A 21,479-nucleotide genomic window follows, 5' to 3' on the forward strand; every position below is an offset into this window, starting at 1 on the left:
CTTCTCGCCGACTCCCTGGAGTAGAGGCATCGCCGCCCGCCCTGTAGCCCGAGCTCCTCGGCACCTGCGCGCATCCCCCAGGCCCGGCTCCGCGCCCCCGCAGCGCCCCGCTACCCACCCCGTGGAGAGCGCGCGGGCCGCGGCTATCTGAGCGCGGGCGCCGCCGCCGTCCAAACTGCGCGCTGGGGTCCCCCGGCTCGCCCCGGTCCGGGGCGTCCGAGAGGCCGGGGGAGAGCGCACCATGAAGTCAGTGCTCTTCAGCCGCTTCTTCATCCTCCTGCCCTGGATCCTGATCGTCATCATCATGCTCGACGTGGACACGCGTAGGCCCGCGCCCCCGCTCACCCCGCGCCCGTACTTCTCGCCCTATCCCGGGGGCCGCGGGGGCGCCCGCCTCCCGCTCCGCCGGGGCGGCGCGGGGCGCGGCCGGGAGCAGCGCAACGAGTCGCGGCCGCCGCCGCCCGAGCCGCCGCTGCCCACCATCTATGCCATCACGCCCACCTACAGCCGCCCGGTGCAGAAGGCCGAGCTGACACGCCTGGCTAACACGTTCCGCCAGGTGGCGCAGCTGCACTGGATCCTGGTGGAGGACGCGGCGGCGCGCAGCGAGCTGGTGAGCCGCTTCCTGGCGCGCGCGGGGCTGCCTAGCACGCACCTGCACGTGCCCACGCCGCGGCGCTACAAGCGGCCCGGGCTGCCGCGCGCCACCGAGCAGCGCAACGCCGGCTTGGCCTGGCTGCGCCAGAGGCACGGGCACCAGCGCGCGCAGCCCGGCGTGCTCTTCTTCGCGGACGACGACAACACCTACAGTCTCGAGCTCTTCCAGGAGGTAGCGGCCGGCGCACCCCGCCGGGGGGGCGTTGGGGGCAGGCGGGCGGGAGGGGCCCCAGCGTGTCGGTTCTGCCGCCGCTGCGCTGGGCAGTGCTCACCTACCCGGGCGCGCACTCGGGACTCCGGGCGCAGAGCTCCGCAACCCCCCGCTGGCCCCGGGGGTGGAGGGGGTGGGAGGACCACTGTGAGTCGGGGAGGGAGTCTGGCGGGGGCTTTGCTGCTCCCCCGCCCCGATACACACACACCGGCCCCACGATTGGGCCGAGACGGTGGCACAGGTGTGAGGCGCGGGGATGATTTCTAGGAACTGGGCTCTGTCCGGTCTGAGGATGGAGCTCCGTGGGGCCGGGCTGCAGGAGAGACGGGGGAGAGACCCAGCGCCCTGGGGGCGGGCTCGGTGGTCTCCGAGGCCCTTCCGCGCACACAGGTGTGATTCTGAGTCTAGAACCATACCGGGAGGACGGTGGAGAAGGAAACTAAAAATCAGCCCAGAGACACATTTCTCTCATACAGTCCGCTGGCACGGAAATGGTTACTAGAGAAAACCCTGACTTCTAAGGGGTCCTCCTTCCATCTCTTCCCGCACCCCGCAAAGGCCCTTTCTGACTCTAAAGATAACCTCCTTTAAAAGGAAGCCCTCTGGCAACTGAGTTGAGACTGCCCTGCCCTGTGGTTCTGTCTTTCTGCAGTCCGAGGTTTCAGCTGGACTTCCCGTTTCCTTTTCCTTCCCCTTCTCTAGGAACCTCTTTGGACACTCTGGCACCAGGCCATTGCATCCTGGTGCCCGCCATGAGGTCCTCGGCGCAGCCCGGGCTGCTGCTGCTGCGATAGCACAGTTTCCCTTGGAGGCTACAGGTGCACAAAGCCATCAGGCCCCTGGTTAGAACAGGTGTTAGTCCTCAAGGCTGGTATATTGCCGCCTGAGTGTGTGCGCATGCGCGAGCGTTCTGCAAATGAGGCTGATTGCGTAGTTTTCACTTTTCTTGTTCCTCCTCCACAAATAGAGCGGAAAAAAAATCTTGGGCTTTTTGACATATCGTGGGACTGTTGCCTTCCTCTCCCCCAAATTCCTGACATCCGGCCTCCGAGACGCCATCATCCCTCCTCTTACACCAAGTAAACTGGACAGTCTGTACGTCTAGAAATCACAAACGTCCCATGCTTTCATCCTGATATCTCAGTTTGTCTTTCATAACCTCAGGATGGAGCTATTCTGTACCTCTCCGGCTTAATTTTCCTGCTTGTGTGGCTTTAAAAATCCATTTCTTAAGGGCAATTGCTGCCTTCTTTTTTTTTTTTTTTTTTTTTTTTTTTCCGGTACGCGGGCCTCTCCCTGTTGTGGCCTCTCCCGTTGCGGAGCACAGGCTCCGAACGCGCAGGCTCAGCGGCCATGGCTCACGGGCCCAGCTGCTCCGCGGCATGTGGGATCCTCCCGGACCGGGGCACGAACCTGTGTCCCCTGCATCGGCAGGCGGACTGCGCCACCAGGGAACCCCGCTGCCTTCATTTCTATTCATCCTCTCCTGCTTAATGAATAAAAGGACAACTCATTGCTCCCATCTTTTCTTTTCATGCTTTCGCGATGAAGGGCTTTCTTCACATGTTCCCCCCCACCCCGAAGAAATCAATAAGCTTGTCATTTATAGTATGGTCTTTATTATAACCAAGATTAGAGATGTCATCTGATTTTTTAAGTTGGGTTCTTATTGTGATCCTGTTTGCATACTCTTGCCCCCAAAAGACGTGGTTTGTATTCTGAAGCAAAGCCCCTTACATTTCAGTACACCATCATTTTAAACCCCAAAGTCTTTTTCTTAAATAATATTTATTTATTGATTATATTCTAGTAGGATCTTGGGTTTAGTTGCTTTTTTTTTAACATCTTTCTTGGAGTATAATTGCTTTACAATGGTGTGTTAGTTTCTGCTTTATAACAAAGTGAATCAGCTATACGTACACATATGTTCCCATAACTCTTCCCTCTTGCGTCTCCCTCCCTCCCACCCTCATTATCCACCCCCCAACCCTGTCTAGGTGGTCGCAAAACACCGAGCAGATCTCCCTGTGCTATGTGACTGCTTCCCACTAGCTATCGTAAACACCAAAGTCTTTTTTCCTTCTTCTACAACTTGGAAGTTGCCCTACCTGTGAAAATGTGTGGTCTTATGTAAGCAAAATAGTGAACATTATTACTAATTAACCTTTTAAGGGGACGGGCTATGAAGAGCCGTGAGTTTCAGTTTCTTCCAGCTTCTAGCCGGTTGGTGTGAGGTATTGGATTGAATTGGCACAGAGTTAGCCCAGACGGGCAGAGAAACGGCTCAGAACACAGTCTTCCTTTGATGCTTCCCAAACTGAAAGGAAGGCTTGGTGGTGGTGGATAGGAAGCAGCAAGAGAAGAACGCAGTAGTTTTTTTTTTTTTATTGGTCCATCGGGGAGAAAAGAGAGAGAGAAGATAAAAGAAAGAGGCGAGGGTAAGGAGAAAAAAATAGCTTTGGCTGAGAGGAAACTATATAGGAAAGAAATGCAAAACTTTCAAGACACTAACGTTTTGTACAATTGGAAGTAATGAAATATTCAAAATCAACTTAAGAGCATGTGCAACTGTTATTTAAGGAGAGGTGCCCCATGTACAAAATACACAAGAGAAGGGATTTTTTAAAAAGCATAATATGCATGATACACTTAGAATTTACGTTCTGTAGCTCCTAGAGGTTCCTCCCAGACAGGCATTTCAGGACTAATCCCATTCTCACCCACCATCCCTCCCCCAACACAGTGTTTTTGGACAAAGCAGGCATCTCTCTGTTCACCAGGCATCTGTGTTGAGACATGCAGTTTTCTTTTACAGCACATTCTTTTCATGGCAAGCAGGATTGCACTCTCTAAAAAGTCAGATTAGTGGAATTTATGCATCCTTAGTCTTGTGCATTAATGGGCTGGCCTACCCTCCACCAGTTCTAGGAATAATGATTCCATGCGGATTGCAGTCTAGACAGTGCTCTCTTGGAGAAAAGGTAGGACCAGTTAAAACATCTAAAAACTACAGCTCCTTGGGTGGGAGGACAGATGCTGATCAGGGATGCTGTAGGGCCAGGCGTATATCTCAGCCCTTTCTATGGTGCACACACAAATTCATTTTTAAGTAATTCACAGTACCTTAAGAAAGAGTGTCCTGAGTTAGCCTTCATCTTTTATTCATGGTGCCCCTCATTTCCATGGTTGATGTTAACATAGATAAGATAAAAGGAGGAAAATGAACCGGGTACAAATTAACTCACTAAGCATTGGCTGCAAATGAAGGAAAGTAAAAGCTGAAAGCTCTCCAAATTAAATTAAAGGTGCAATAGGCACCCTGTGTACAATTATTCCTCCCTGGTAACTGGAATGGAGGTTTCTTCTCCCATCCAGCTAGCTAATTTTCAGGCTCCCCTTTCAACTGAGCTGTGCCACCAGGAAAGAAATATTTGCATCCAACAATCCTATGCTTAATAGCCGAATCCATTTGCAAATGAAGCTGTGTGAATTGATTCTGCAAATGAAGCTGTGTGAATTGTAGCCGCAGAAGCTGGGCTGTCCATGGGAGAAGGAGGTGCCTGGAGTTTTCCACGTTGCCCGTAACTCAACATGGCCTCTTCCTGTGGCCTTGATGGGGTTTTGCACCGTGGCTCACAGGTAATCCTGTTGCCTGCCGCCTGCACAGCCCATCGACATAGCTCTCGGGAAACGCTTATTTGCAAAGGATTTACACGGCTTTCATAAAAATGGCAGCCACAGACAAATGGGACTGGAGCTGGTCACATTTTCAATAACGCTATTGATCAGATTTCTGTCCTTTGCTAGAAAACGTTCCAAGCTCTCTTGAGTTTAAAGCAGCCGCTTTTCAGGTGAAGTGACTTTCACCTTGGGAAACCCGTTGAGTTGAAAGGTTAAAAAATAGCACTTTCCAAGCAAGAAAAGGAAACTTTTACAACTTTAAATTGAACGAGGTGAGGCTGGAAGACAAGCTGACTCTGAAACACCTTAGGGGCTCAGGAAAGGGCTCAGTTAATGAGACCGCCTTTGGAAGACGTTTCTGGCAAGCAGTGAACTAGAGAGGCCCTTTGTTTGGATGCTGTGTTGGGTGCAGTTAAGCTGTCTGTGTGCTGGGAGTGGTGAGGGCGAGTTCGTCCTGCTCTTTTCTGATCATTTATTGATATGTTCCTCCCTTTACGTGCAGCTCACTGGAGCCCTAATCCAAAGGATATTCAAATTTACAGGGTTTGGCACTTTCCCCCTAAATAGTAGATTCTGAATGTATTTCCTGAAAGGAGACAGGAGATCTCCCTTTCCTTTTTCCCTTGACACAGTTACTTGGTGTAGGGTAATTATCTTTTCAAAGTGAAGAAACCTCAAAGATTCTCTTAGGGAGTAGCATCCAAAGACGATTTTACCTGAAATGCTCCCCTTGTGTTTTCTTTCTTTCCACCTAAAAGCATGTTAATAGCTGCGCTGTAAGTCTGATCAAATGTGAGAATTGTGTAAACTGGATTTATAAAACTACGGGCAGCTTTCTTAGGCTATCAGTGTTAAATCTGTACATTTTCTTTACTCCCGCTGGGTGTACAGTACTTGAGCTGTGGTTCGTTTTGGACAGGGTTGTCCTTGGACACCAGCAGTTTTCATTTGGATTTTGATATTTTAATGGCCAGAAATAACTCTGGGTTTAAAAGGCCTTCTCTTTTCTGCCTCTTCCTATTGTCTCTTTCCCATTCTTCGTCCTCCAACCTACTTTTCACCGGTTATTCTGTCTCATGAATAGACATGAAGGCATGTCGGGCTATTGTTGGCTACAATGAATGTGTGTCTTTTAAGCATTTAGACTTTGTCTGAAGCTTTTTGGAAACTAGTGGGCGACTCCATTTTCTTCCATCTACCCCACTTGCCTCTATAGATTGCAGGCTGGTAAATTTTCTCGTGTGAACAGTAATGGAATAGTAATTGCTTTTAAGGCATGCTACAAAAGCAGAATAGAAGAACCAAAGTCAACGGCCTTATTTATTAACTATTCCCGGTGCTACTCAAGTAGTGGGATTTTTTGGTACAGCATTCAATAATCTTCAGATATATCTATTCAGACCTCTTGGACTCTGATGAAATATTCGCTTGGTCTGCATAAATTAAGATAACATTATTTATCTTTGATTTGCAGTGCTGTTGAAGCATGCCATTTAAGTCTTGCATGGTTCTCAAATTCTCCCCTGAAACACAAATAAAATCGTCAGACCAATCCCTAAGTACATAGGTAGGCTGCTAAGTAGGTAGGTTTAGATTTCCAGTTCATAGAAATAAACTAAGGTAATCCATTGGTCGTACCAGGTAATTTTTGTGGACAGCTTTAAATAAATGTGTAAGACACCCTTTACCATGGATACAAGCAAAATGAGCACTTACTGTGGGCCACGAACCATGTTTAGGGTTTTACGTGGATTAGCTCATTTGATCCTCACATCAGCCTCTGAGGTAGGATCTAGTATGGCCCCCATTCTCCACCATCCTAATGCTGATATTTAGGCATGAACACAGTTCTTCGGTGAGTGCAGGGATTTTTAAAAATACAGCCTGAATCTAATATAGTCGTTACCCTGATCGCTAGAATCAGTGTCCCCATTTTACAGAAGAGCTGAAGGAGCAGGAAGTTGCTTACAAGGTCATGGAGCTGTTCCAGGACAGGATGGTGGGCCCAGTGCCCCGGTTCTGGAGCCTGCCCTTTGACACCCTGCAACCCATCCCACTAACGTGTATAGTCAGGCGGGCGCATGTCATTGTGATGAGTAAAGCATCCGATCAGCCGGAGTCCTCTGATACCATTCTAGCTTCTGCCGTACTTGAACTCAGGTCTGTCTTCTTTTCTAAGCATTTATATTAATTAACTTATTTTGTATTGAGATCTAGTTGATTTACAACGTTGTGTTCATTTCAGGTGTACAGCAGAGTGATTCAGTTTTACATATGGGTCTGTCTTCTGGGCTGTGGTCAGCTTCTCATGTTCTCTCTTGACCTTTTCTTCCTGATGTAATTTGATCTTATGAAAATGTTACCTCCTCCCTGTCTCACTAAGAGACCATTTGAGTTTTAGATTATTTTTTCAAGTCAGGTGAAAACTGCCAAGTTAGCGTGTAACCTGTAGTTGCGCACTTATATGTTATATGTTCTTGAACTATATATCCCTGGGAACAGGTAAGAATTAATTTCTGCAAGAAGATAAAACATTCATTTTTCTCCTCAGTTGGTATGTGTACATCAGCAACGGTATCTGCTGGGCGTGTACCCTGTCAGGGCAGACAAACTGAAGGGGGGAATAATTTTCAGGATAGAATGATGATGGGGGTGATGCTGGGTTGTTCTGCTTGTTCCACCTGCTTGTTCCAGGTGGGCTCAGTGGTTTACCATCAGGACAGAGGAGCGGGGCTGGGGACCTCAGCCAGTCTGAGCTGCAGCTGGTGTGAGTGACACACCCCTGCCTGTCGCTTCCTCCCATGGGCGCTGGGGCAGCTCCCCCCACCCCCGGAGCACAAGATGAGCTTGTAGGAACCTTTGAGGTGGTCATTATAGTGACCACTGCTGGCCCGCACTCACAGATTCACCAGACGACTCCCTTGTGGGTAGGAGGTTTGTTAATGGTCTGATTCTTCTGGTACTAGAAATTTCCCTGGATTCAAAACAAAATTAGTAAATCCTGAGCTGAGTCTTTTTGCATCCTAGGAAAACCTTGAGGATGGCTGTTCTTTACCAAAAGTCAGAGTATTTGGTGTTTTTCCACAAATAACTAAAATCTCAGTTGTTTTTGCCCCCCCCATCTCCTCCATCAGTGGAAAGAGAACTCTAGACAGCATGTGAGTTACGTACAGGATCTAAGACTGTCGTTGCTGCCGCCCAAATGGTAGGCATTTGTCGATCGTCTCTTCATCTCTCTAATGAAAGCTGCATGTGCTAAATGCTGAATGTTCGCCATTAACTGGGTTTTCCCTGATCTAAGTGTATTTTAGCAGTAATAGGGTATCACTGTGCCAGATTCCTTGTGCCTACTTGGGCTTAATTAAACATGACCATGTTCAGAAGATATTTGAACGAAATGAGTTCGTATCCTCCTCCTCCACTTAACAGATGTTAATTGAGCACCTACTATGTGCCGGGCGCTGTGTTAGTTACTGCAGGGCGGAACACTGCTGTGAACGCAGAGCGTCCCCGCCCTCTCAGATTGAGCATCTGGACCACATCTGCACACTAAGATCAGTGTCCATTGAGAGAAACGCAGGTGCCTGGGTGGGTAAGGCAGAGGCCCCTGATGGAGCTGTGGGTTGTAGGAGGGAGTGACATGTGAGCTGACACCTAAAGGAGGAGGGCTGGGTGGGGCATGGGGCAGGGAGGAAAGAGCCCTCCAGGCAGAGGAAGCCATGCTCGCCAACAGTCTGTGAATTTGGAAAGTGTGGACACAGCAGTGTGAGGGACATGCCTTTACTTTATTACATCTGCTTTTCAGATCCCCCATCAGGCAAAGCTTTGACCTTTACGTTCTTAATTAGAACTTGGATTAGGTGGGTAGTAAATTAATAGAAAAAATGTAGATATATATATTTGTCCATCTAGTTGTACCAAGGAATTGTTAATGTAGACAGTTGTGATTCATTGTGGCAGCTAACGTCACGTTATGTAACAGAGTGCAGCATGTGTGTTGCAGTTCACCGTCTCTCCCGCTAGAATATAGACTCCGTGAGGGTAGGAATTTTCTTCTGTTCACTGCTGTGTCTCTAGTGTCTGGCATTTAGTCAATGCTCACTCGAAACCTATGGAAAGAATGAGTGGATTGCAGGAAGCTTTGGAGCTGAGGGACTCTGTTCCCTCCCGAAGGAGGCTGTTCCTGGAAAGGGGCCCCGCGCAGAGACCATCAGTCAGATCACAGCCTTGAAGTCTGTGTGTGGGGCTAGGGTTACACTGAGCCCTTTAAGTAGTAACTGGAAGAAAAATTGGCCGTGCTCTGACTCTGAGAGCTTTCAGTGCTAAGGAGAGGGGGAGAGAGACCCATGAACATCAGTGTGTAGCCAGGCGTCCCTGTGGATGTCTTGAGGGCGAGGGGAGGGGTGTGGAGCCCGTTGGGTGTGTCTGCTTCCCACATGTGAGGCTGGAGGCTGGTGGGGGGCTCGAGCGGGAGCTTGGGGGTTAAACAGCCCCACGTTCAAGTCCAGCCTCACCGCCCAGTCGTCGTGGGACATCGGCGAGGGTTGCCTGCCCTCCTACGATGGCCCCCAGTACTGAACAGAGGCACCTTATAAACGTTCTTCTTTTTTTTTTTTAAACATCTTTATTGGAGTATAATTGCTTTACAATGGTGTGTTAGTTTCTGCTTTATAACAAAATGAAGCAGTTATACATATACATATGTTCCCATATCTCTTCCCTCTTGTGTCTCGCTCCCTCCCACCCTCCCCATCCCACCCCTCCAGGCGGTCACAAAGCACCGAGCTGATCTCCCTGTGCTATGCGGCTGCTTCCCACTATCTATCTACCTTACATTTGGTAGTGTATATATGTCCATGCCAGTCTCTCACTTCATCCCAGCTTACCCTTCCCCCTCCCTGTGTCCTCAAGTCCATTCTCTACGTCTTTGTTCCTGTCCTGCCCCTAGGTTCTTCAGAACCTTTTTTTTTTTAGATTCCATATATATATGTGTTAGCATATGGTATTTGTTTCTCTCTTTCTGACTTACTTTACTCTGTATGACAGACCCTAGGTCCATCCACCTCACTACAAATAACTCAGTTTCGTTTCTTTTTATGGCTGAGTAATATTCCATTGTATACATGTGCCACATCTTTATCCATTCATCCGATGATGGACACCTAGGTTGCTTCCACAAATATTCTTTTCCCCTGCTTCCCTGCGGTGGCTGCCTGGGTGGTGGGTCTCCCGCAGAGCTGCGCTCTCTCACTCGGGTGACTGTCCGGGTGGCGGGTCTCCCGCAGAGCTGCGCTCTCTCACTCGGGTGGCTGCCTCTGAGTCCTCAGCCCCTGAAATCTGGACGGAGTTTCTGGAGGCCTGGAGGGGAGGAGGGCATGGAAGTGCCTGATTCTCCCAAGTTAGTCTGTATCTGGGGGAACTGGGAGATTGGGGATCTGAATTACACCACTGGGTAAGGACGGTGATGAGCGAGACAAGTGTTAAAGAGGGCTTGTCGATAAAGGGTCCTGGAGGAGGTGAGATGGGAGAGAGGAAAGCAGCTTAAGGGGGGTTTAGGCTGGGAGGTTGTAGAAGGATGTCCTCCTGCAGGTCAGGAGGTGTGGGGCTGGCTGGGGAGTGTGTGCAGGCTCGCAGGTTGGCGTGCCTGGGTCTCAGAACAGGGCATACACGCAACGTCCTGCAGCTCCTGGGCGTGAGTGTTAGTTAGGGTTGGGGCCCCAGCCTCTGGCGTGGACCTAGGGTGTTTTACATGATAGGCTCTTTCTGGCATGAATGAACGAATCAAAGAGGTAACATGTTCCAAAGGAGGGCACAGCTTAATAGGAATGAAATGAATCCACTTTTCAGGCACATGATTAGAAGCAATAGCTTGATTTTTTTAGGGTCGTCTGCTGGGTGGGAAGGTTAGCTGTATTGGGCTCCCCGGCACCTATTGACAGAGGAAGCAGGGAGGATCGACGGGACAGGCTTTCCCTGTGCCCAGGCCCCTCCAGCCTTGGATGGAACACTGAGGGGCATCAGCCGCCTGGCACTTACGGGGAGGTTCACCCTGAGCTGCTTTCTGGTGTTGCTTAAATTTTCATAAATAAAAACATTTTAGAGCCCATTCCCTGCCATCCTGGGGAAGCCGTAGCTGTTGGAGTGGGGGGTGTGTGTGTGTGTGCATGTCCCCATCTGTCCGTCCGCAGGTCCCTGGGTACCTTCTGGGCTGTATGGGTGCAGGTGGTTCTCTCCTCTCCCTGTTCTTCCCTTCACAGAGTCTGCGCCATCCAGGTTAGTCTCTGACCAGAAGTGTGGTCACACCCAGGGGTCTTTGATATTTTCTGTTCATATAACTCCTAAAAGAATTCGGTAAAATGACATTCCCTCTAGGATATTTTCAAATTGATGTCTAAATTTTAAAAATCATTTAAAATAGCTGCAAAGCGTGTGATTTCCACTGTTGTGAATCACTCTGTTGTACATCTGAAACTAATATAATATTCCAAATCAACTATACTTCAATAAAAAAAGGTCTCTGTAGGATTGAGTTAACGTTATAATTAGGAGGTGTAAACAAGTCATCAAAACAACATAAATGTTACAAAGTTCGATAATTAATTAAGTATAAAAGCTACATTTCTTGGAACTTGATTTCTTACTGAAATAGATGAAGCATTTTGTTGCTGTTGATATATACTTTGTATCATTGTTGAGTGTTACTTATTACTAGAAAGAGGTGGGGTTTAGCATAAGTTTGGTTGCCATTGGGTCACCCTTGTTTAGATGAAGAAGTGAATAAGGTGGAAAGCATTTCCTTCTAGCAGTGTTCTTCACGTTTTTGAAGCCTCAAGTTCTAAGCCAAAAGTCATATGTTGATCTCTTAGCAAAAATGATTTTAATAATCTATTGATGACATTCGTTCAATTTTGTTGAAAAAAATAATGTAGAAACATTCTGTCTTCTAAAAGGACTTATTACCCATTCATTAGAGAAGTTAGTTTTTTTTGTTTTTTGGGGTTTTTTTTTGCGGTACGCGGGCCTCTCACTGTTGTGGCCTCTCCCGTTGCGGAGCACAGGCTCTGGATGCGCAGGCTCAGCGGCCATGGCTCACGGGCCCAGCCACCCCGCGGCATGTGGGATCTTCACGGACCGGGGCACAAACCCGTGTCCCCTGCATCGGCAGGCGGACTCTCAACCACTGCGCCACCAGGGAAGCCCCAAGTTTTCTTAGTAAAACAGCAGTATTTCTAACTCCCTTTGTTTGGTCCTGGAGCATATTTAATATGATCCAGGATGGATATGAAGCTGGAGCAGGCCGACTGGGACAAGGATGGATGAAAGGCAGGACCTGCCCCTCCATCCAAGGAGCAGATTTAGGGGAGCATATGGAGGGTGGCCCAGGGGTTGAGAATGTGTCTCCTTAAAGGTATCTGCGTTCACATGGTCCTTGAGAGTCTTCGTAGACGCCCGAGGCCCAGGCACTCCCAGCCTGAAAACAGCTGTTTTGCTAGAAGGAGCACTAAGTTAGGAACTGGAAACTGTGGGCTGCAGGCCCGGCCGAGCCAAAGCCCTCGGCGCTCAGCCCTCGTGACCACGGGGGTGTTGATCCTTTGCTGTGAGCTAGGCCCCATGTTAGGCATTGAGATGTTTAATTCTCCTCATGTGTCTAAGGTGGGAATCAGGATGTCCTTTTTACAAATGAAGAGAAGCCCTACTCTTCAGCTTCCTCACGGGCCTGGGGGTGACGGGTACAGTTGTAGGGGCTCCGTGAGGGGCTACATGTGTCACGTGGGTCAGCAGGGCAGCTTCCCCACCCACCTGGACATCTGCTGTCCCAGGGGTCTGGCCCCAGGAGCTGGGGAGAGGCTGCAGTAGACACGATGCCCCAGCGCCCCTTGCTGTCATGCCTGCACAGCCCCAGCCATCGGCCGACGGGGTCCACGTGTGGACACGTTATCATCTAGATGAACTCGACGTTGCAAGACTAAAATGCCAGTGTCCTTCTTAAAGGTCAAGTGACAGTTTAGGGATATTTTTGTAACTTTGAAAATTTCCTCCATTGCATCTGTTCACGCTGGCAAAAGTGCTAGAGGCGTCCTTGGGAAGTCTCTCTGCCAGGGGAGCTGCAGCCTTGCTTTGCAGAGAAGCTCGGATTCCCACTTTGCAGAGAGCTGGGGCGGGGGACTCTTGCTTATTGCCTTTGATCCCTGCTGGGCAGACTCAAAAGACAGGTTTTATGCTCTTTACCTGTTCTGGTCTTGCCTTTCCCCTTTGTTTAGGGAGTTTAAAAAGATTTAAAAACAAAAACATCATAAGAACCTGCTGTATGGCACAGGGAACTCTACTCAACACTCTGAAATGGGCTGTATGGAAACAGAATCTAAAAAAGAGTGGATATATGTTGTACATGTATAACTGGTTCACTTTGCTGTACAGCAGAAACTAACACAACACTGTACATCAACAATACTCCAAGAAAAATTCGTTTTAAATAATTTAAAAAAACCCCACAAAGCATTAAAATAAAGTCGTGTTGACAATGCTTGTGGTGTCTGTGGGTGATGATTTGTGGTTTTACGGCACTCCAGAGTTTCCTCTGAAAACCAGTTGATAGTCCTGTAGATTAAAATATAGGCATTCATTTGGTTGCTCTTGGAAATCCGGTGACATTTCAAAGTAAACGCCTATTCTCTGTTTCTTCTTATGTCTCTCTTCCCTCCTTGTCAAGGGCCGTGGGGCAGAAACAAAAGTTGAGTATGCTTATTAGAATTTGTATTATGGTAAAATACGTATAACGTGAAGTTTACCATTTTAACCGTTTTTAAGTGTGCAGATCCGTGGCATTTAAGTACATCCGCTCTGTTGTGCAGCCAACACCTCTGTCCATCTCCAGAACTTTTTCTTCATCCAAATTGAAACTCTGTACCCTTTAAACAATAACTCCCCGCAATGGCCCTCCCTTCCAGCCCCTCATAACCTATAATCTACTTTCTGTCTCTATGAATTGGGCTATCCCAGGTACCTCATATGAGGTAGAATCATGCAATATCTGTCCTTTGGGGTCTGGCTCATTTCACTTTGCGTAATGTCTTCAAAGTTGATCCACATTGTAGCACGTATCAAAATTCCATTCCTTTTTAAGCTTGAAAACTATTCCATTGTATGTACAGACAATATTTTGTTTATCCATGCAACCACCAACGGATACTGGGTTGTTTCCACCTTTTGGCTGTTGCGAATGCATCTTTGAATGTTGGTATACAAATATGTGTTTGAGTGTCTGCTTTCAATGCTTTTATGTGTACATATTCAGAGGAGGAAAATATGGTAATTCTGTGTCTAAATTTTTGAGGAACTGCCATACTGTTTTTCCAACTGTTGTTTATTTTTTGTAATAGCCAACCTAAGGGATGTGAAGTGGTATCTCCTGGTTTTGATTTATATTTCCCTAGTGATTGGTGATGCTGACCTTTTTTTTTTCTTGTGCTTGTACTATTTATATATCTTTTCTGGAGAAATGTCTATTCATGTCCTTTGCCCATTTTTGAATTAGGTTTGTTTGTTTTTGTTGAGTTTTAGGAGTTCTTTATATATTCTGGATATTAGTCCTATATCAGATATGTGATTTGCATATGTTCTCCCATTCTGAGAGGTGCTTTTTTATTCTGTTGATAGTGTCCTTCGATGCCCTAAAGTTTTAAATTTTGATGGAGTTCAGTTTATCTATTTTTTCTTTTGTTGCCTGTGCTTTTGGTGTCATGACCAAAAAAATTGTTGCCATGTTCAATGTCATGAAGCCTTCCCCCTGTGTTTTCTTCTAATAGTTGCAAAATTTTAGCTCTTTTGTTTAGGTAATTAATATTGATTCATTTTGAGTTAATTTTTGTACACAATATTACATGGTATCTTTTGCACGTGGATATCTAGTTTCTCCCAGCCCCATTTGTTGAAAGGACTGTCATTTCCCCATTGAATGGTATTGGCACCCTTGCTAAAAGTCATTTGACCGTATATATGTGACCGTTTATTTCTAAGCTCTTTATTCTACTCCACTAGTCGATATGTCTGTCTTTATGCCAGTTCCATACCATTTTGGTTACTGTTGATTTGGAGTAAGTTTTAAAATCAGGAAGTCTGGGTCCTTCAGCTTTCTTTTTCAAGATTTTTTGGACTATTTGGGGTCCCTTACGATTCCATTTGATTTTAGGATGGATTTTTCTATTTCTGCAAAAATCACTGGAGTTTTGATGGGGATTACATTGAATGTACAGATTGCTTTGGGTAGTATTGGTATCTTGACAATATTAAGTCTGTGAATCCATGAACATGAGATATCATTCCATTTATTTATGCATTCTCTAATTTCTTGTAGCAGTGTTTTATAGTTTTCATTGTACAAATATTTTGCTTCCTTGGTTAGGATTATTCTTAATTATTTTGTTCTTTTTGATGTTACCTGTTAGGGGTTTTAATAAGTTACTAGTGGTCTCTGTCCTACATTTGAAAAATATTATCATATGCTACTAATAAAACTAAAAAATCCAGGACTGAGGGAGACTTTAGGTGCACAGAGCAACATAAGTAGATCTTAAAAATATGGTACAGCATAGAAAAAATGGTTAAAAAAATCTATTCCACAATGCCATTTTTAAATGTATATTTAAAATACAGCACACAAAGTATTACTCATTTCATGAGGACACACACAAATAAAATAATTCAGGATTTTCTGAGTTGTGTTCCGTGGAACAGTGGTATCTGGTGAGACATTTCTAGGCATGATTTTAAATGACTTGATTCTTGTTCATATTCATATTCAGGGCTGACCTTAAACATGTATCAGAGATTAAACTTGTAAATCCTGAAATACAGAAGGAAGGGCACCCTTTAGTCCAGGCCTGGATTTGCAGAATTTACTTGGTGCAGTTTTTCCTAGAAAATAGGTGTCTTTTGTTTCTTAAACATGTAGGAAAAGGATTTCCCTGGTGACAGGTCCCAGTGTCTAAGCCAAGGTTGGTGAATCTCTGCCCCTGAGCAACATGTGATGATGGTGATGATGACAATGACAGCAGATACCAATACAGCACTTATCTATGTACCAGAGTCATAAGAGCTTTACACTTTTAACTCATTTACTCTTACAAACATCCCTATGAGATGTTGCTAAAATGTAATCATACCCACTTATATATATGGAAACAGACACAAAAAGCCCTACTCACGTGTCTGCTACCACACAGCTAATTAGTGGTGAAACTGAGATTTGAATGCTGAGGGCAGGGGGTCACAGCTCGAGCTTTTCACTTTGCTTTTTCTCTGTTGCCTGTCTCTAATTCACTTATTTTTTGTTTGTTTGTTTCGTTTTGCCCTTTTATTTCCTCCCTTCTTTTATTTTTGATTTAATTTTTCTTCTTTTAAATAATTTATTGACATGAAAACTTAGATCTTTAACTTTTCTATCTTCTTTTCTAATATATGCATAAAGCTATACACTTCACTCTAAACACTGCATCCCACAAATTTTGACTCTGTGCTTTCATACTGTTCATTTCAAATATTTTCTAGTTTCTACTGATTTATTTTTCATATCTTTCTATAATTTTATTAAATCATTCAAAGTATGTTACTTAATTTCTGAATACTTGTTGTAAGTTGGACTTTCTAAATTAGGTTTCCTTTCAAGACTCACCTATATCTTTACTTTTGACCAAAGTAAAGATTGGTCATGATAACCAATGGTCTTTGTAAAATGACCTTTTACTGAGGCTACAAAGAGTTTAACTTACCGTTCTAGGGAATGTCCTATAGTATTCTTCCTTTTCAGTATTTTCTGGGAGTGCTTAATAACTTCTATAACCTTAGAGGCTTCGCTCCCTGTTCCTCTTTTATTCATTTATCACATGTTCTGAATATGTTTTCTACCAGGAGAACCTGAAAATTTTTTTCTTTCCTTAGATTTCAGGTACAGATAGAGTTGACCTTACTTCCCTGTTCTAAGCTGCTATCAGCATCGTCCTGTGCACGTTTCCTCCCTTGTTCTATTGTTTGTTTCCTTTTATCCTTATCTTCAGGCATCTATTCTAACACACATGCTGTGGATTGTTTCATTTGTATGTGTCCTTATGAAAACTATAGTGTTGTGTGTGCAGTATTTCAAATGTATATAAATGGCATTATGGAATATATTTTTTTCTATTTTTCCCTGCTGTACCATGTTTTAAAAGATGTATTTTTATTGCAGTTTGCATCTCTAATCCACGGCTTCTGTGAAGCTTTTTTTTTTAAAATTGGAATTCTCATGAATGCTCTGTTTATCTGGGAAATTAGAATTTGTCATGAGGTACTCTGCTGTATTGATCATCATAGCACTGTAGTGCTTTATTAATTGGTGAAAAGCATTAAAACTCCAGACCTGCTGCTAAGAGACTAATTTAGTCAAAGACTCTACCAAGATGGAAAGTTCCCACTTCCTTGAGAATTCGGTGAACATTGCAGAGATGACCTGTACCTCCAGCCCTGGGACTGGCTCCCTGGGGAGGACGCCCCTGACACCTGGGCCTCCTCCTCTCACGTTCACATCTCTGTTGGAAGCCTTAGGTTTGTCTTCATAAAAGCATACCATACTTTTCCCTGGTTCAACAGTTAAAGCTTTTATAACGCTGGACCAAACTAACAGCCCCAAATAGCTACATCCAGGGAGCTAGTGTCCGGGCATGGCACTTTGGGCACGAGTGTGAAGAATCCTATATCTTTTTTGAGACTTCTGGTCCAAGAACATGGCAAGTCTAACAAACAGGAAACTTTTGCCTACAAGTTACAAACCCCAACTGAAACGACAAAAAGTTGGCTTAAACGGTGAGCATATACATAGTCTCCTTTTATTAGCAGAATAATTAATACTGGCCACCGCAGCAGCCAACCCTGACATCTGAGAAGCTTGATACAGTAGAAGCTTATTGATGGTCCCGCGAAGTTCGCTGGGGGTTGGCGACTCTCCTGCGTCAAGTTGGTGAGGCAGACACCCCAGTGTTTCCATCTTGTCGCTCCACCGTCTGTAACACATGGCTCCTAAGATCACCCTGGTAAGAGAGGAGGGCTGGTGGATTGCACCAGTTGTTTGTAAGGACCAGAGTCAGTCATATGGCTCCATCCTAACTGCAAGGGATGCAAAGACATGGAGTCTTCCTGGGAGGCCAGGAGGAGGAGGATCTGGAGTGAACAAGGAGCCACGTTCCCATATCAGGAAGTCCAGACGGAGAGCAGGGTTCAGGGCTGGCTGACTTAGTCCCATCTGCCTGCGTGTGGCCACCCTCAGAATGTCAGCTTTGTGTTCCTGCTCTTTTCCTCCCAGTTATGAAATGGCTGCTGCCGTTCCAGCCATCACATCCAGACATGGCTCTGTGCTGAGTTCCTTAGGAGTGGGGAAACCTTTCCCAGAAGCAGCCCAGCGCATTTCCTCTGATGACCAGAACTGCCAACATTCAAAGTCATCCCTGACAAGTCAGGATTTACCCCTGACCTTGAGAGAGGGCCACCCTCTCCTCGGTCATGTTTTGGGGAGGGGGTGGAGAAGGCTGGTCACCACTGAGCTAAACTGAAGCACAGCCAGTAAGGAAGAGGAGGGAGGCAGTGCTGAGCAGGCAACCAGTGGTGTCCGCGGCAGGCAGTCTGCCTTCTTTCACAGCATTTCCTACCCTGAGTGAAGGTCGTGATTTGCTGCATTTGGTTCTCTCACTGAGCTCAGTGAGTTTGTGCCTAGCATTTCCTACTTGCTTTTGCCACAGTAATGCTATTTTCCATGGCATTTGCTGGTGTAGAGGGAAGCTGTTCGTTATCAGTCACCTCTGTTCAATTTTCTTGTATCTCTGTAAGTTTCCTTATATCCTTTTTAGAGTAACATTAGATGTTAATTAAACACTGGGAAAGAAACCCAGAGGTGTAAGGATCTTAAATGCAGCAGGGGATAGAGCTGAAGAGTAAGAAAGCAGAGAATATTTTATTATACTCCACTTGTACGAAAAGACAGTTGTTTTCATCGCTGCTGCTGCTGTTTTTTCCGGGTTCCCTCTGTAACTGTACTTCCCACCTTTGGCGGCATGGAGATGCACAGAACTTTTGCTCTGCTGTAAAAATAGTCTCCTGGGTTTCCATACTCTTTATATGTCACAGCTTATTTAGTCTACAAAGAGACTTTACATCTCATTGCCTAAGGGAAAAGTGGGATTGTCTTTTTCAGAACTTGCTTTAAGACACTGCTGTGTGTGACAGGGAGGTGTGATCTCTTTAATGTCCCAGAATATTATACCTGATGCTGAAGCTGAATGATGAATAAACAACATCTTTTAAGACTATCTGAGTGTTTTAGGGACCTCCTTTCCCCACTGTTCTCTCTGGGAAGAATGGGAGATGGATATAGTTGGTTTTCATATGGAGAAATTCAGAAACAGAAATGAAAGAATTTTAATTTCCTCACCTATTCACAGTACTGAGCAAACCAGAGCAGAGGCCTTTAGGGTCAGTACTCGTTTAGCAAAATATATTGAACACGGCCAAGGCCACAGCCCTAGGCAACTCTGCCACCTCCCATGCAGTGATTGATGGGAAGAGGTGGGGAAATCCAGTATATGCCCCCAGTATCCCCACCCTGAACATACAGGCACACACACACACAGCACTATAATTCTGAGACAATAGTCATTTCTTTAAAGCTTTTAAGTCAGCAGTATTCACTTATAACTTTTTTCGAAGTGTGGATTAGCTTCTTTGTATCTGAGTCTGTCTGTTACATGTGAAGGCTGGTGGACTAAGAGACCAGCCACCAGATGTGGGTTGGAGCTCCAGATGCCCGAACTGAGTGCTGTACAGCTCCTTTATGGGCTGGACACACGGCCACAGAGGGGAGTGAGGTGCTGTCTGCCATTAAATCACTCAGAACTCTTGAAACATGGTGGGCAATGTGAGCCAAAGGAGCGGATTCCTGTCCCGTTGCGGAGCACAGGCTCCGGACGCGCAGGCTCAGCGGCCATGGCTCACGGGCCCAGCCGCTCCGCGGCATGTGGTATCTTCCCGGACCGGGACACGAACCCGTGTCCCCTGCATCGGCAGGCGGACTCTCAACCACTGCGCCACCAGGGAAGCCCCCAAAGGAGCGGATTTTAAAGGGGGAAACTACTGAGCGTATTGAACTATGGTAGCATGCTGGTTTGTGGAAGTTTTCTGCAAACCTAACTAGACATTTGATTTTTCCCCTTTTTTCAGTTACTATTGCCTTTAAAAAATGTTTATACAACTTTTAAAGGTTGCCCTCCATCTACAGTTATTCTAAAATATTGGCTATATTCCCCGTGTTGTACTCTACATCCTTGTAGCCCATCTTACACCCAAGAGTTTGTACCTCCCCCGCCCCTGTGTTGTCTCTCCCCTCTTTCCCTCTCCCCACTGGTAACCACTAGTCTGGTCTCTATACCTGTGAGTCTGCTTCTTCTTTGTTATACTCACTAGTTGGTTGTATTTCTTAGATTCCACGTTTCAGTGATATCATGCAGTATTTGTCTTTCTCCATCTGACGTATTTCACTTAGTGCAGTGCCCTCCAGGTCCATCCGTGTTCCTGCAAATGGCGAACTTTCCTTCTTTTTTCTGGCTCCGTCGTATTCCATTGTGTATATGTGCCTCATCTGTATCCATTCGTGTGCTGATGGCCACTGAGGATGCTGCTACATCTTATACTTTTGATTTTACGAAAAGTTTTCCTTTTTGGTATCCAAATAAGTATTATCAGGGTTACTGGCAATGAATTATGTTTATATTTTCAATAAACATCAAATTTTACTAAAGTGTGTAGATCTATACAAGGAATAGTTGAATAGATGATGCTGATTTCGATTTTTTGAGAAAGAACCTATCTTAACCTTGATGGCGGGAGAGAGGATGGGTGCATGTGGGTGGGAGGACCTCCAAAGTAGAGGCCTTTTCTCACGTCCTGTCCGGTGTTGTCACGATAGCATTATACCCTTAGGCTGGAATTCTTTTTTTTTTCTTAATTAATTAATTTATTTATTTAGGGCTGTGTTGGGTCTTTGTTTCTGTGCAAGGGCTTTCTCTAGTTGTGGCAAGCGGGGGCCACTCTTCATCATGGTGCGCGGGCCTCTCACAATCATAGCCTTTCTTGTTGCGGAACACAGGCTCCAGACGCGCAGGCTCAGCGGCCATGGCTCACGGGTCTAGTTGCTCCGCGGCATGTGGGATCTTCCCAGACCAGGGCTCGAACCCGTGTCCCCTGCATTAGCAGGCAGATTCTCAACCACTGTGCCACCAGGGAAGCCCAGGCTGGAATTCTTTTCTGCAACAGTGCTTACTCTCCTAGAAGCCTTGAGGAAAATGGAAATTTAAATAGTCCTGGGTTGGGCTGTGATAAGTCCACACAGACAAAAAAATTGCATTTGACTGGTCTCCCTCACGGTCATCTGTTTCCTCATAAATACATTCAGGCCATACCTTTTCAGCAAGGACACCACAGAGACGCCATTCTCATCCTCCTCCTGCATCCAGTGACGTGGCACCAGTGCTCAGGTCACCTTATGGATGGTGATGCCAAGCTTGACCACTTGGTCGAGGGAGCGACCACCAAATCTCTCCATGGTAAAGGCACATTCTTCTTCTGTAATTGATGAGTAGCCCATAGATGGATATTCTGAGCCAGTGTGAATATCCTCTTTCCCAACAACTTTTACCCAAGAGTTCAAGCATCCAGGGATGATTCTTGCTTGAATTAGTTATTGCCGTACTTTGGGGGCATCCAGTGGTGATTTTCTCTTTGTGTCCTTCCTTCTGCACTTGTTAGCTGGTGTTCTTCTTAAAGAACAGATTCTCTCTCACACAGCCCACCCCCAACCTATAACCATAGATTTTAGGGTCCTTTTTACCCCTCAGGTTTTTTTTATCTGGCC

At 46.0% G+C, this 21,479-nt stretch overlaps 1 protein-coding gene across 1 annotated transcript in view; it reads left to right on the forward strand.

Moving 5' to 3' along the window:
• Positions 1 to 241: 241 nt before the first annotated feature.
• Positions 242 to 21,479, forward strand: part of B3GAT2 (beta-1,3-glucuronyltransferase 2) — a gene marked incomplete at its 5' end in the record, with an annotated part of 91,995 nt that continues 70,757 nt past the window's right edge. The window contains one exon of the mRNA XM_081250747.1: positions 242 to 829. Coding sequence (XP_081106873.1) covers positions 242 to 829 — 588 coding nt within the window. The remainder of the gene's footprint in view (positions 830 to 21,479) is intronic.

Source organism: Mesoplodon bidens (genome assembly GCF_964165515.1).
Source record: "Mesoplodon bidens genome assembly, chromosome: 12".
NCBI lineage: Eukaryota > Metazoa > Chordata > Mammalia > Artiodactyla > Ziphiidae > Mesoplodon > Mesoplodon bidens.